This window comes from Elephas maximus, chromosome 17 (assembly GCF_024166365.1).
Source record: "Elephas maximus indicus isolate mEleMax1 chromosome 17, mEleMax1 primary haplotype, whole genome shotgun sequence".
NCBI lineage: Eukaryota > Metazoa > Chordata > Mammalia > Proboscidea > Elephantidae > Elephas > Elephas maximus.
This window is the reverse complement of record NC_064835.1, coordinates 32,588,176-32,604,996: the sequence shown is the minus strand read 5'-3', so window position 1 is coordinate 32,604,996 and position 16,821 is coordinate 32,588,176. Positions and strand designations below refer to the sequence as shown.

Below are 16,821 nucleotides of genomic sequence, written 5' to 3'. Positions count from 1 at the left end.
TAGCTGGTATAAGTGATCCTGATTACAAGGGGAAATTTGACTATTATTACACAATGGAGGTAAAGAAGAGTGTATCTGGAGTACAGGAGATCCTGTAGGACATCTCTCAGTACTACCATGCCCTGTGATTAAAGTCAATGGAAAACTACAAGAACCCAATTGAGGCAGGACTACTAATGAATGGTCCAGATCCTTCAGGAATAAAGGTTCGGGGCTCCCCACCAGGCAAAGAACCACGACCTGCTGAAGTACTTGCTGGGCAAAGTGAAAACGGAATGGGTAGTAGAAGCAGGTAGTTATAAATACTAGCTATGACTATGTGACCAGTTGCAGAAACCCAAAAACCCAGTGCTGTCAAGTCAATTCTGACTCATAGCAACCCTATAGGACAGAATAGAACTGCCCCATAGAGTTTCCAAGGAGCACCTGGTAGATTCGAACTGCTGACCTTCTGTTTAGCAGCTTTTGCACTTAACCACTACACTACCAGGGTTTCCCCAGTTGCAAAAAGGAGAACTATAATTGTTACAAGTATTTCTTCTTTTGCTACGGATATGCTTGTATGTGTATAAAAACATATGTATATATAGCAAATATCTTTGTTTTCTCCCCCATCTTATCCCATTACTTATCATAAAATACAAGATGTAAAATGGGTTAGTGTGTTTTTGGTTTTATGCATGTTGGTTGCATCATGTTAAGCAGAAATATGACTTTGTAGTTGTCTTTATTTGAAGCTCATGTATGGTTAAGGTGCCAAACTGACAATGCGTGGGCTCTGATGGTTAATTTTATATGTCAACTTGGCTAAGCTATGGTTCCTAGTGATTTTGCCTAACACTAGTTACTGCTCCATAATGTAATCTAATGCAACGTAATACTATCACTTTCTATAATGTAACCCAACGTAATATAATCAGTCAATCATTTGAAACAGGAGTTCTTTAGGGTGTGGTCTGCCTTCAGACTATAAATAGGTATTTTGGCAGAACTCATACTCTCTGTTTCTTGACTCTAAACTGTTTCTGTCACCTAACCTAATGTATATCACCTGACCTAACCTATGGATCTTGGGACAAAGCCTGAAGAAGTCTCACTGGTTTTGTTTCTCTAGGGAAGCCTGAATAAAAGAGGCTTACGACAAAAGTATCTCAGATGGCATACCATGCATTGAGCAATTTGGCCCTTGCTGCCTTCCCAGACTAATTTCTTACCAAGGCCTCCCAGCACTCTACTGTTTTCCTTTGTGTTCTCTTTCTTCTGTTGCCCCTGCCTGGATCACAAATAAGCTTACAAAGCGGTGTGGTTAGCAACTTCCCTTCTAAAACATCTCTATGAGATGGGGAGCCACCGTCTTTCAGCTAAACGCATTGCTTTTATGCATACATTGATTATTTATCACCATTTAAAAATGTTCACTGAGTTCCTACTATGTGTGTGACTCTAACTCCATCTTCAGGTCTTAGCTTTGATGCCACTTCTTCTGCCCCTCAGATGACGTGCTTCCCTGAGTGCTCTCACTGTCTTCTCAGGGCACCTATCACATTGCACTTGACTGTTTTTTGTTTTGCTGGTATCCCCTACCCCTACCCTCACCTGAGAGTTTCACGATGACCAGGACTATGCTCAGCTTGATGTCTGGTGACTCAGTAAATATGTGTTGAATAGTGATAAATAAATAATTAGTGTATACACAAATGCAATGAGTTCTTTGTCACTTAAAGAATTTTAGCAGAGGGTGGACGCCCTCTATCTAACAAGGATCTTTTATAAAAGATGCTTTTTTTAGAATTATGCAAACTATACTACATTGTAACTGCTGATTTACTCTGCTCGCTTCTCCCTATTAGACTGTGAGTCCCTTGAGAACAGGAGCAAGGTTTTATTTGTCTTGGAGATTCCATAAAACGAGCATACAATGTATGTGTGAAAAACTAACAAAAAGTCTATTTCCTGGCAATGGACTGTTTATAGAACAAGAATGCTGGAGCACTGAAGAAAAAAATGGCACTAATGTGATCCACTTGCCTTGCCAGGCCACTAAGAATACCTTGGTAAATATTAGCTAATGTACAGTCCTTTGCTTGCTATTAAGATTTACTGATTTCATCAGAAAGGAACCTAAAAATGGCATATCATGTAACCCAGACCCCAGGAGCAGTCCATAACTGCCCAAGAGTTCGTAAAATACGTATTGGCTCTGTTTGTGGTTAGACTGAATGCCACTGTCCAGGCAAAGTAGGATCTGTGCATAATAAGTCGGCTGTGTGAGTGATGGGTTTGGTCAGAGGATGGATTTATCCTGTATTCTTGCATTCTCTGGGTATAATTCTTCTCACCATTTGAATATATAAATAAAAAGCATTGGCTAAGCTGGTACGTGTAAAAAGTACCTTTAGTAGATGCCAGACTTTACAGAATAAATTCAACAATAAAGGCTTCTTTTAAATCTGAGTTTCTCACATAACAGTGACTGTTGTATAGAGAGATTAACACGGTATCTTGTTTCTTCCTGGTGTGATCTTTCTTTCCTCTTGCAAATATGTAAATATTCTACGCCTATATATATATATATATAAAGATTACAGCCTAGAAAACCCTATGGGGCACTTCTATTTCATCACTTGGGGTTCCTATGTGGCAAAATCGACTCAGTGGAACTTAACCACAACATATTCACCTGTATCTTTTTGAGCACTTGGAAAGCTTAATAAGCTTAATATCTCAGTGTGTTTCAGAGAATAGACTTGGAGATAGTTTCTGGGCAAAAGTTATTGGGCTTGACTTAGGAGAAAGAGCAAGAGAGCTATAGAGCGTGGCAAAGGAGAGGAGTGAAGTGCTGGAACACAGTCCACGCCTGCTGCTCGGGGACCTTAACTGGTGGTTTGTCATGTTTTAGCATGACGGTATTCAAGCCATGTGAGGTTTGGAAAAAAAAAAAAAAAAAAAAACCCAGCTTGGGGCTTGGTCTGAGAACAACCAATTGCCTTGATTTAAACCACACAACTCCACTATCAAATTAAGAGTTTTCAAGCTAATACAAAATAGCATCAGTCCTCTGACTGAAGCCTAAAATAAATTAGACTGGGTCTAAAGGTAATCAGCCCGCATCCAGAGACTAACCCCCAACACCACTTCCTTGCTTTTCCCAGCCATGGATGCTTCAGGTCGGAAGGGGAATATGTTTTGGTAAGTGCAGACATTCTGGGGAAGTATGGTAGACTGCTTTTGTTACCTCTTTGCAAGGCCAAGCAAGTACTGTTTTGCTATTAAGGCAGTCACGGAAACCCAAACTTATCCAAGAGATAAATCAGGGGGTGATTATCCACTCTGAAAAATATTCTTTATCCTTAAAAATGAAGTGAATATAAGAGAGGCTGGAGGAGAAAAGTGGTGGGCAAGAAAATCTTACAAGTTGATATGTTAGGAGCCATCTCTGAAATGATGATGGGTGACAAAGAGAATGTGGGATTCCATTGAGAAATGTTGGTTTTAGAATTGATTATTTAACAGAAGAGACACTCTGAGAAGAGCTTTTTAAACAGAATAGGCTTCCACACACCTGGGAAAGGCAACCCATCCTTTGTGGATGTATCTAAGGTTAAGGGATGTGCATACAAGGGAAGAGGAGAGATTGGGGAAGGAGATACTATTTCCCCCTCTGTGTGCTTCACTTGAGACCAGCCCTTCAGTCCCCTTGGGGGACTTGAGGTCAGTGTGGGCTGGGTGGGTTGAGGGTAGGGCCCTCTGAGTGTATGCACTGCAGTTTGCTTTCCTGGTAGCACTTTCTTTCTTTTTTTCTATATATCTTTAGAACCTACTCTCAAAATTTCAAATCACCACAGCTGTCTTCTATTTGGTGTTGGCATCTTGTGTATTTACCTGGTTCAAGCCACGGACAAGACACTGCTGAATATCATGTTCGTTGAAAATTTATCACTGTCAGTTTCGCTTCCTAGTTTTTGCAAACGAACACATTTTTGAAGGGGAATTTTGAAATCTATTTTAAAAACATATTTGCATTTAATTAAAAATATCACAAAGACATTGCTAACCATGGTGGGCACACCTTGAGTTTTCTTCGGCATAGGGGACAAGGTAGTCTATATTTATGACCCCTTGGTTTCATCGTTGTTGGCTGTTTAGAGGAAAGTCTCTGCACTTTTTGTTTGTTTGTTTTTTTGTAAAATGGAAGTCCCAGTAACGTCATCAATAAGAAATTATTGATCAGATTGATTCTGAAATGCTTAATTCATTCACTGAATTATTCTATTAATATTTGCTGAATGTATAACAAGCACCTCTAGATTGTGTTAGCAGCTAGAAATGTACAAATGAATAAAACATTGTTCCTGCCCTTAGGGATTATTATTTGAATTAGTGCTTCCCGAGTCCTTCACTCAGGAGCAGAGAAGCAAGTGTGAGAGACTGATGGTGACCATCATACTATTCTTTTTGGGAATGTTGGCAAATCATGGAGAGAGAGTAGGAACAGGCTTGTAGGTCCATTGAGAAAGCCTCTGAGATCATCTGGTAGGACTTGTCCAAACAGTACTGAGGAACTTTGTTCTAAATAGTATCAGGCATTAAAAAAACAAATTTGGCCAATAATTGTCTTAAAATGTTTTAGGTGAATCTACCTTTAAAATGGAAACCCCAGTGGCATAGTGGTTAAGGACTAAGGCTGCTAATAGAAAGGTCGGCATTTCGAATCCAGCAGGTAGTCCGTGGAAACTCTATGGGACCTTTAAGATATAAAAGTTGATGGGTAAGATGCAGCGTGACAGAGATTCCACTGGACTAGAAGCGGGGCGCCTTATGCTCTAATTGCCATCCAGTCTGCGGTTACACAAAACCAGCACCTGTTGGCATCAAGTTGATTCTGACTAATAGCGACCCTACAAGACAAAGTAGAACTGACCCATAGGATTTCCAAGGCTGGGATGTTTACCGGAGCAGACTGCCACATCTTTCTCCCAGGGAGCTGCTGGTGGGTTTGAAATACTGATTTTTTGGTTCGCAACTGAGCGCTTTAACTACTGCACCGCCAGGGCTCCTCTGCCACTGGTTAGATACCTGATTTTGGATAGGCTTTTGTATTTTCCAAGTCTTGTTTTTCCCACCTGGTAAATGAAAGAATTGAATGAGATTGAAATTTCCCTTAGTACATGAGGACCAAAAGGAGTACACAAGTGATTTAGGTGGTATATTGATTTGCATTTCTTTTTTCCACAGTTGTTTATTTTATTATATATTACCAAAAATGTGAATAGTGCATCAAGCTTGTGCTCTCACAGGTATTATTGCTTAGCATAAACCTAAATTTATTTACAAAAAAAAAAAAGAGGAGGTGATTTAAAGAATAATATCAAGTAAATAATAGTATATGCTGTAAACAGTTACCACAAACATTTTTAAGGTTGTGTGAGTCTGACTGAGGTCAAGAAACACTTGACTATGTGATTTTTCAGGTTCCTTCCATTTCTATCTCTGTAATTATTTTACCTCTTTATACTTAAACGATATAAACTTCCAGTGGGAAGTTTCTGTTGGAAATAGCATTTGGGGATCCAGATAGACTTGTCATTTTGCCAAAAGTATCAGCAATCCATCTGTTTTAAAATTATCTTTTCATATGGAGTTAGATATTTATGTGAGTCACCTAGTTCACTGCTGCTTTATAAACATGTTTCTTGTCTTTTGATGTGTTTTCAGATTAGAGTGTTGACAGAATGTTCAAATATCTTCGGAAATGGTTTGTCACTCGCTTCTTCGGGCATACCCGGCAGAGAGCAAGGCTGGTCTCCAAAGATGGAAGGTGCAACATAGAGTTTGGCAATGTGGAGGCACAATGGCGGTTTATATTCTTTGTGGATATATGGACAACTGTGCTTGACCTCAAATGGAGATACAAGATGACCTTTTTCATCTCTGTCTTCTTGGGGAGCTGGTTCCTCTTTGGTCTTCTGTGGTATGCAGTAGCCTACATTCACAAAGATCTCCCAGAGTTTCATCCTTCTGTCAATCATACACCATGTGTGGAGAACATAAATGGCTTGACTTCAGCTTTTCTCTTTTCTCTGGAAACTCAAGTGACCATTGGATATGGATTCAGGTGTGTGACAGAAAAATGTGGTCCTGCCATTTTTCTACTTATTTTCCAGTCTATCCTTGGAGTCATTATCAATTCTTTCATGTGTGGTGCCATTTTAGCCAAGATCTCCAGACCCAAGAAACGTGCAAAGACCATTACCTTCAGCAAGAATGCAGTGATCAGCAAGCGGGGTGGGAAGCTCTGTCTCCTAATCCGAGTGGCTAATCTTAGAAAGAGCCTCCTTATTGGCAGCCACATATATGGAAAGCTTCTGAAGACCACAGTCACTCCTGAGGGAGAGACTATTATTTTGGACCAGACCAATATCAATTTTGTGGTAGATGCTGGTAATGAAAATTTATTCTTCATCTCCCCACTGACAATTTACCATATCATTGATCACAACAGCCCTTTTTTCCACATGGCAGCAGAAAACCTTTCCCAGCAGGACTTTGAATTAGTGGTGTTTTTAGATGGAACAGTGGAATCAACCAGTGCTACCTGCCAGGTCCGGACATCCTATGTCCCAGAGGAGGTGCTTTGGGGCTACCGTTTTGCTCCCATAGTGTCCAAGACCAAGGAGGGGAAATACCGAGTAGACTTCCATAATTTTAGCAAGACAGTAGAAGTGGAGACCCCTCACTGTGCCATGTGCCTCTATAATGAGAAAGATGATAGAGCCAGGATGAAGAGAGGCTATGATAACCCCAACTTTACCTTGTCAGAAGTCAATGAAACAGATGACACCAAAATGTAACTGTGACTTTTCGTCATGAATAAAGAAAAATCTCTAAGAGACCTAGTGAATTAGAAACATAAAGCCATCAACAATTTGGGTGTATGAAAGTAGGACAGAAGCCTTCAAAGTCTACCAGTACGATGACCCTCTGAACCTCATAACTGTGATCTTATGAGACATTGCTCTATGAGGCACTTATATTAGAACAAGCTAGATATTTATGTGAGGCTGGAATATGGAAGCCACAGGAGCTCACCTGAAATCTTGAATATGATTATTTGAGATCATGCAATGTTGGCAGGAACAGACAAAATCATCAAAAGTCTTATGTACAGGCCAAACAAAACCTTTTAAAATCTCCTTGAAGAAGTTATGAACTTCAGATAGGAACAGGAAAAAAAAAAATTTTCCACTTGATTCTACTGATAACAAAGAAGCTGCTTCCATTTTAACATTACTTTTGTCAGGGGGAATGTTGTGTCCTGACTTGGGGGTGCTGAACTAACCAATCGAAGAAAATAAGAAAAAAAGAATAAACTCCCCAAGAACAATTGTGTGGCTCTAACCTTCTCAAGCTCTGGTGGTTGGAGCCTTTATCTTAGTCACGGTTTTAGGAAGAGCAAGAGGGGCAAAGCCCATGAGCCTTGTAGAAAGCACTGAAGACTACACCAGCTTTATGCAAATCCAGATACTCAGACTCATGTTTGTTCCAAATTGTCTCACGTGGTATGTTTAGACAGAAGCTAACTCAGCGCTCCAGACTCTCAAGGCACGAAGCCCTGCAAGACAGACTCTTGGACTTGAAAAAGGTGGTGGATATTAAAAATGGTGCTGTACTAGAAGAGATTAGGAGCTACAAATCTGTTAAAAGAGTGTCTCCTGCTATTCCAAGAAAGCAATGAAGAGGCTGAAGGTGCCAAGTCAGTCTAGAAAGGAAAGTGCCGTGAATAAGTCTGAGAAAAAATGTTTCTTGTGTTTCTCCGCCGAGGGTGTGTATTGAAATGCTCTTCCTAAAGGCGAAGTGTGAAAGGAAAAAGAACAGGATGTGACCCCACAGTTGAGGAAACGTACTTTCTCCCTCTCTCTGTTTGAAGGCCAGCACCACATCTTCCTAAAAGGGGCCCATGTGAAACGAGGGTGTTCTTTTAGGGGAAGGCTTTACTGTGAATGTCTTGTTCAACTCCCCACCTACATTATTTTGAATGTATCCTGGGGAGGATGGTACTCAAAGCTGCTTAGGAATCAAATGTTTTCAGTGTGTTGATTAAGATATTAAATCTCTGCAACTGTACATGCTCTTTCTAAAAAGTGTCAGTTATTGTGCATTTGCTGTGACAGACTGGCTGGTGGAGATCCTCTCTCTGAGGGTGGACCTTGTCCTGGAAGGGGGTGGAGGTGTGAGAAGATGGCAGATGGGACACATTTGGTATCTTTAGTGCAGCTTCCCCAGGAGAAAATGACCTTGACTGCAGACACACCCTTTCCTGTACAGCCCTGTCAAATCACTCCAGGGTGAGTCTTGACACTATGGTAGCAGCTGTGGACAACTGTTGGTAGGGATGGCTTTGTTTCCTAGACCTGGCATTGAACTTGTAGGGATCCATACATACACACTCCAGTCCTCCTGACCAAGTCCTGTGGGAATTCTGAGGGATTTGGGGACACGTACTTTGTCAGTGTCCAGGATCAGGGAACCAGAACAGTCCACATCAGAGGTCACTCTGTGCCCTTATGGATGGTGGCACCACACTTTAATCTCCTGACAACACTAAAGGAAATCAGGCAGTATGCAAGCTTGAGGGATTAAGATGTTAAGTAAATATGTGGTTATGATATTGCATTGGAATAAAAAGCCTGCCTGGAATTCTTTGCTGAACCATTTACATGAGCTTTTTTATTACTCTGAGGTCCTCTTTAAAAATTGGAGGGAAAATGTATTGATTCAGGTCATTCACATCTGAACAGACTCCTTCTGGTCTGTTTTCCGGCTCATTGGCAGAATGCTTAGTAGTGGCTGGAACTGAAATGATCATAAATAATCCATTCCTTTTGATTGTTAAGAGAGCTGAACAACTAGAACCGTTCTGACTGGTATTTCCTTTTGGGTTATTCAGTGAAAGCCTATTTATTTCCATATATTCATTTATTAGGATCAAGGCACTCTGACACTTGGAGTCTCCTTTTCAACGCAAATTCCCATTGAGCCTTTAGCAACCATTAACTAACTCATATTAATAAAGCTCAAGGAAACAAGACCCAGGACAGGTAACTTGAAAGTCCTAAGGGGTGGCTAGCCTCTGGGTGGTGCAAATGGCTAAGTGATCGGCTACTAACTGAAAGGTCAGTGGTTTGAACCCATCCAGAAGTACCTCTGAAGAAAAGCCCGGTGATCTGCTTCTGAAAGGTCACAAGGATGAAAACCCTATGCAGCACAGCTCTACCCTGACACATGTGGGGTCACCATGAGTCAGAATCGACTCCAGGGCAATTTGCTTTTTTGTAGGGAACAAGTGGCTGGAATCCAGAAGCATCATAAGAAACCCGGACATTTGGAGAGAGGGGGTCATGAAATGCATAGAAGCACAGCGGATAAAGAGAAGAAATGGGAAATAGAAGGTTCCAGAAGGCCAACGTACCTATAGGTTAATGCTAGTGCTAATTGTGTGGACTAAGTAGACTTTGGGTGCTTCAGGGGCTTTTCAAACTATTTTGAAGGTGGGCTTTTTTATTCCAATGGAGTTATCACTTTTGCCAGCAGGATCTGACCACCTCATTATTGCTATTGCTATTTTAAACGCAGTTCAATATTTCTGATTCCTTTCAAGGAAAACTACAACCCATGAGGCATTACTGCATCCAATGCTGTCTTTGTTGCTGACTCCCCTTGAGTTGCCCCGTTTATCTCTGCTTCTCTGGATGGGGGTTTGGACCTGGAGAGTCTGGCCCTGGTTTCACATTCCACAACTCAGGTTGGCTCAAGCTCCAATATTTAGATTTAAGATTTGGGAGACTGTCTTTAAGAAACGGGGCTAAACGTCTAAAAATCATTTATTCCTAAAGACAGGAAGCCTAGAAGGAAAAGATCTTTTCTAAGTGGCCGGACATAACAAGTGAGATGTTTGTTTCCATCCATCGCTAACGGGTGTGTCACACGGTAAAGAGGAAGTCTGAGTGCGTCTATGGAAGGTTGAAGAGTCTGTGGTGGAGGCACTTTTCTTAGAGATCTTTCATAAAACGGGAGATGGTTCCTCAACTCTGTGTTTGTGAATAGCATGGGGCATCTCCGCCTGTCTGATGGAAAGAATGCAAATGAGGCCCTGGCCCCACCCCTTGGCCGTTGTTGTCTGCCATTACAGGAAGTTCCTGTCAATCAAAGCTTGACAGGGGAGATAGAGCATTTTATTTTGGAAGCCAGAAGTTTGAGAACAATGACTGGAATTTCCTCTTTCTGTCCAGCCAGGGCTGTTTGTCACTGGGGAGATAAAAGTCCAGGGGTCGGGAATAAAGGTTATCAGGAACCGCGGCAACAAAGAGCCCTGTGGGGGGACGCAGGCGGGAGGAGGGCTTATAGAGGAAATCTATTTCAATGCCTGTCATTAAGTTTCCATTAAAAGAACATTCAGTTAGGAATTCAAAAATAATTTAATCTCCCCAGCCAGATGCACCCAGCTGGACTCCTTGGAGCCGAGCTCTGCAGAGGGAGATTTGCACCAAAGCTTCGAGGGCTAAGAACTGGTGTGAACCCACATCTGCGTCTCCGTCCCCTGCACTGTTGGCCGTGTAGGATGTTCTACAAGGCATACTTACCTCTCAGGAGAGTGAGAAGCCTCACAGCCTCTGGTTATTATAGGGTCCACTTGCTAACCCTTTGCTATGACTTAGGTTCTGTTTTAAGCATTTTATATACATCACTTCTTTTAATTTTCCCAATCCTGTGAAGTCAGTCCTGTTATTATACTTATTCTTTACTTCAGTAGCTTGCTCAGAGTCTCTGGCTAGTCAGAGCTGTCTTGAAAGCCCACGCACTTGAAATCACTCCAGACCAGTGGTTTCAGATACATCGTAAGGTGGATGACTCTCTGAGAGGACTCGCTGGGGTTGCAGGACTTTTCCCTGGAGCCCATGGATGACTGGCACACATTCCTGGCAATGTCTCACACTTAGGGGACTCTTTGCCAGTGCTTTATAAACACCTCTTGACCCACTTGTTTGAGGAAGAAGCAATGTCTTACCAGGAGCTCTGGATAAACTGCTCAGGCAATATCAAGAAGTACCCTGGGGGTCCTGAAGATTCATCTAGGCTCTTGGTGGAAATTACACTAAACCCATTGCTATCGAGTCAATTCCAACTCATAGCAACCCTCTATTACTAATAGTGTGTATATATGTATATGTATATATATATATATACACACACACACTCACACATACACTTATAATATAATACATGTTTTATTTCAATCTCCAAGTAATTCTCTGAGGTAGAGACAGATATGAGCCCCATTTTGACAAACGGGAAACGGAGCTTCAGCAAGCCCTGGAGAAGAAGGTCTGTGCTCTCTACTCACCTCATGTTCCCAGCACCAGCACAGTGTCTCTTACTTTCAATAAATGTTGGTTTGAATGAGTAAATGAAGGAATGAATGATTTGCCCAAGGTCAACATGACTAATAGTGAATTTGAACAACTATCTGCCCAGTGAGGGTCCTTGGCAAAGACTTAACCTCACTGAGCCTCAATTTCCTTACCTGTAAAGTAGAGCTGTGAAGTAGAGGTCGGGGAGGATTCAATGAAATAGCAGAAGTAAGAATTCCTTTGTAAAAGTAAGTGGCAGTGGAATGGCAAACAGGGCAAGGGCAGTGGGCTTGAGGCAGAGCGCCCGAAGAGATCGCTTGTCCAAAGGACAGCTCTGCTGCCTGATGCTTCAATGACAGAGATGCAGAGTGCTGGGCAGAGCCATGACAAAGATGAGAAGAGCCATCAAGAGCAAATGATAGTGTCTCTGGACGCCTATCTGATACAGGATAGACTATGAGTTGGGGGGATTTGACTACACTCCTGGTGCCTTGAATTTCATTTCAATAAACAGGTGTTCATTGAGGGCCTGCTGTGAGCCAGCCACTGGGAGTGTTAGCAGCAAGGATCCTACCCACATCCGTCAGGGATTGAGAGGCTTAGACCAATCTGGTGTGGGTGGTGCTGTTGTTATTAACTGCTGTCAAGGCGGCCCCCAACTCTTGAGGACCCCATGCACAAGGGGATCGGACCATTGGGATCCATAGGGTTTTCACTGGCCAATTTTCAGAAGCAAATCGCCAGGCCTTTCTTCCTAGTCTTAGTCTGGAAGCTCCACTGAAACCTGTTCTGCATCATAGCTACACACAAGCCTCCGCTGACAGATGGGCGGTGGCTGCACTTGAGATACCTTGGCTGAGAATCAAACCCAGGTCTCCTACATCGAAGGCAAGAATTCTACCAGTGTGCTCAGCCAGAGCCAAACTGGGGAACACTGATGATGAAGAAAGTAGTTTTTGTTTTTCTTTATGCAGCATGCTTATAATAGCTTCAGAATAATAATATCAATATTTTTGATAACAGTAAGACTACTGATTACAGTTTTAAAATAATTTGAAGTTTTAAAATACATATGTAATCTATCCTTCTAGGGCTGTATAGTCAAGAAACTTCTAATGTCACAAGAGGGAGTTCTTTCCTCTGTGCGATTGTGTACCAACTTGATGGAATTAGGTTTGTGTGCTTTAGTTTATTTCCAATTGTTAAAAAACTGGTTTATCTTCTCCTTTTTTGGATTTAACTGTTTCCTTTTATCAATTATGCAAAGAATTTACATGGTTTCAAAACCATATAACAGGGTTCAGAGCCCTCACTTCCGTTCCTGTGCCCTGCACGCCGCCCCTCCCTCCTCCTGTATAAAAGTGACCATTCTTATCACTTTGATCCTTCCGTTGTTTGTTTCTGAAAAATAGAAGTGGTACACATATATTTACATCCTCCATTCCTACACAGGAGGTGGCATTCTATAAACACCATCCTGCAGTGTTTCTTCTCTTAACAGAACAGCCTGCAGATCACCAGGTAGGGGTAATTCCTGATAGAACCAACAGCCCTGCCCACCCCACCCCACCCCTGCCCCCTTCCTTCACCACTGCTATGGCAGGAGCTGTTGGAACCTTGCTCCAGAGGCCCTATCCTGCTGGTTTGAGCCTGAGAGATTTCGAATATGTCTGTTTTGCATTCCTGAAAGCCTGCCACTCTTCACGGTGTCTGCAGGCCCCTGCTCTGCCTCCCGGTCTAGGAAGGCCTAGGAATGAGCGGGGTTCTCAGGACTAGGGCTCTCAGCAGTAGAACAGCTCCTTAAGGGTCAAACGTCCCTGGAATTTTGGCTGGTTAGAAAGTCAGAGCAGGTGTGTTCATTTGTGAAACGTCCCTACTTCAGAACATGGTCTGGAGTCTCAGCTAGGGAGAGGTAAACTCCACCTCCCTGGCATTCGGGTAACCACGATTTGATTAAGGTCCACAGACCCTTTGTGGTTTGGGGGGTCATGAAGCCCACCACTGCATGTAAAATTTTGTGCACATATTACGTATATCATTTTTTTTCTGGACGAAGAGTCCAAGGAATTCATAAACATTTCAAAGAGGAAAACGCAGAGACCCAGGATCAGAGGGCCACGATTCTAGCCTTGCTTCACAGCTCTGGTATGCTGCTGGGTCTCTCTGGGCCTCTATTTGTTCTTCTGTAAGGGACGGGCGAGGAGGTCTGAGACCACTGGAAAAAGCTCCTCTGTGGGCCACTATAGTCAGAAACCCAGGGGGGGCCGCAGGCATCTCGCTCGCTGTGGATGACACCCTTGGAGGTTTCTTGGGAGGGGCCACTAGATCTCCTTCTCACATAGGCTTTCTTTAGGCCCATAGAGCCCTCTGCCTGCAGTGTCTCTCCTGCCAGGCTGCCCAGCACATCCCCTCTAAGCCTTCATCACCCTAAGTTTTAGCCTTTACTGTATCAAACCCAAAGGCCCTGGGTGGTGCAAATAGTTGATGTGCTTGACTGCTAACTGAAAGGTTGGAGGTTTGAATACACCTAGTTGCACCTCAGAAGAAAGGCCTGGCAATGTAATAAATCAGCCATTGAAAACCCTATGGGGCTCAGTTCCGCTCTGTCACACATCGGGTCACCGTGAGTCAAAATCAACTCCATGGCAACTGGTTACATCAAACGCAAACAGAACGTACACCGCGCTATGCACACGTAAGGCACTACTGCTGCTGTGAGCGACTGGAATTACGATGTCGCTCTCCTGTTTCCCAGCCTGCATGTCCACTGCCCCACCATCAGAACCAGGCCCTTCCAACTCGCCGGCCCCAGACTTGTCCTGCGCCTTCTCGCCACTAGCCATGGTTCCTATCCACGGAGTCTGCCCACCCTCCTTCCCTGCCCCTGTACTCAGGTCTAGTTCCTCCTCCTCCTGAACACTTCCCTGACTACCCAGCCTCCAGTGTCCTCTCTAATGTGTGAGCTCCCACTGCCCAGGACCTGCTGGAATGTCCTTAGGGCCATTTGCTTATGTGTCCCTTCTAAACTTCCCGTTCTGCCCTCCAAGTGGGCAGAAACTATGGCAGTTACTGCCGTGTACACCTCCAGAGCCTAAGACATACAGTTAACGCTTACTTCGTATTTTGTGTGTCCGATCACATCACAGTCCCTGGTTCAAACATCAGGTTTTCTCATCATCATCCATTTGCCCTGGAAACACGCAGTAATAGAAAATGTCTGGCTCTTGAGTCAGATTACAATTTACAGATCACTCTCATATATGGGAACTCATTCATTCGTTCTGAAACAGAAAACTTAACATCTAAGAGCTGAAAAGTAAAGTATTAAAAACTATAACATAGGGCATACTAAGTGCTTTATAAGGAGCTCAGGTGCCACAGTGGTTAAAGCACTTGGCTGCTCACCAAAAGGTTGGCGGTTTGAACCCACCAGCCACACCAAGGGAGAAAGACGTGGCAGTCTGCTTCTGTGCAGATTTATAGCCTTGGAAACCTTTCTCTGTTCTATAGGTTGCTATGAGTTGGAACCAATTCGACCGCAGTGGGTTTTTTTTTTAAGTGCCTTATATTAAATAAAATAAATGAAAATAAGTTAAATTAATTTTTAAAAATGCTACAAACAAGAGACGAAAAAAGTGCTGAGGGAGACAGAGGTAGGGGAAGGCTTCTTGGAAGTGAAGGCATCGGATCTAGGTTTAAGATTCAAAATAGGAAAGGGTGAGGGTTAACACACTTGATTGCTAACTGCAAGGTTGGAGGTTCAAGTTCACCCCGAGTCACCTCAAAAGAAAGGTTTGGTGATCTACTTCTAAAAAGTCAGCCATTAAAAACCCTATGGAGAATAGCTCTGCTCTAACATACATGGGGTCTCCAGGGGTCAGAGTTGACTCAATGGCAGCTGGTTACTGGTGGAAGGGTAGAGGTGGTCAACCAGGTGGGCATGCCTGTTAGTTCTAGAAAAGTGGAACAAAAGGAGCACAGATTTGCACGGGGTTTCTGGGAAATGAGGTGCTGGTTTACTCGGCCAGAGCATGGACATGTGGAGGGAAGCAGCACTAACCGGTTGTAAGAGTGGGAGTGTTGGTGCCAGGCAGACCTGAGTTCGTATCCTGACTCTATCTATCAACCTCTAGATTCTTTGCAGGGGCAATGACATGGTTAAATGTACATTTTAGGAATACATCTCTGGTGTTGGCATGTAGGATGGATTGGAGAAGAAATTAGAGGCAGAAACTAGCTCTTTAGGGAGCACTATTACCATTTCTGTACTTCAGAAGGGGACACCAAGGCTCAGAGACCATATGGCTCGCTCAGGTCACATAGTGGTGGAGTGGGAAAGTGGGGGTCAGAGTCCAGGCTATTACCTTCCCCTTCCCGGGGTGCCTCCAAACTTCGCGCCTGAAGGGAAGGTCACCTGGAAGGTGGGACCAATGATGAGCAGCTTCAAAGTCAGGGGCTCACCAGGACCAGAGGCCAGTGTTTGCGGAATAGAGGAGAACCATGCCTGAGCCATTTCTTGGGGACACAGCGGCCATGTGCATTACCTTTGCACTTGGCATCAGGGGAGCCTGGGAACCCTCTCCAAGGAAGGTGAGAGGTTTGCCTCAGTGGTCAGAGAGGCGATTCGTCTACAGATGAAGTGAAAAGACAGCGATTCACTAGTTAGTGGGCTGTTCAGGCCACTGGCAAAGGTTTTTTTTGTTTGTTTGTCTTTTAGTTGAACTGAATATGGGGTCTAGAGACCATAATTATCCAGACGGCCATCTCAGTTCACTACCTCACCAGCCATGGCCAGGCACAATCTGAACCTGGGACTTCTAAGGTCATATCCTAATGAAAGCCTGACAGAAGACAGGTGGGGGATGACAGAGGAGAGACGAGGGCAGGAAGTGCCGTGTGGGGTTCAGGGGCTCTGAAGACAGACGGACAGACTTGGGGAAAACCCCAGCTTTCTCACTTACTGTCTGTATTATCTCTACCTAACCTTTCTGGATCTTTTCATTTCCAGTTGTGACTAAGGTGTTTGTTTAAAAGTTACTGTAAGGACCACGGATAATGGGTTAATATGGGAATTCCTGGCACAGTACCTGTACAGGTAGCTTGAGTGATAAAGAGGAAGCGGAGATGATGATAATGACGGGTAAGGACAAGGTAGGGGATCCTGACCTATGAGGTTTGTCGCGTGTGCTCTTATTACCCCTGCCCTGAGCCTCACCATGTCTCTTGCCTGGATTCCTCCCCTGGCTTTCTGTCCCCAGCCTTGATTTTAAGCCGGGACAGAACAGCTCACCTTCCTGTCATCACTGCTGCTGCTTCTACTGGGGTGCACAGACTGCTAGGAGCTTAGGGGTCTAAGGGACCCAGGTGACCACTGATCCAACCTTGTTATTTTGCAAGAAGGAAGGTGGCTTGT

The 16,821-nt window shown here is 43.5% G+C and overlaps 1 protein-coding gene across 1 annotated transcript in view; it reads left to right on the top strand.

Annotated features, from left to right (window-relative positions):
• KCNJ1 (potassium inwardly rectifying channel subfamily J member 1) overlaps window positions 1-8,068 on the top strand; it is an 83,930-nt gene extending 75,862 nt beyond the window's left edge. Inside the window, exon 4 of the mRNA XM_049856771.1 lies at window positions 5,716-8,068. Coding sequence (XP_049712728.1) covers window positions 5,733-6,851 — 1,119 coding nt within the window. The 5' untranslated portion in view covers window positions 5,716-5,732 and the 3' untranslated portion in view covers window positions 6,852-8,068. The remainder of the gene's footprint in view (window positions 1-5,715) is intronic.
• The last annotated feature ends 8,753 nt before the right edge of the window (window positions 8,069-16,821 follow it).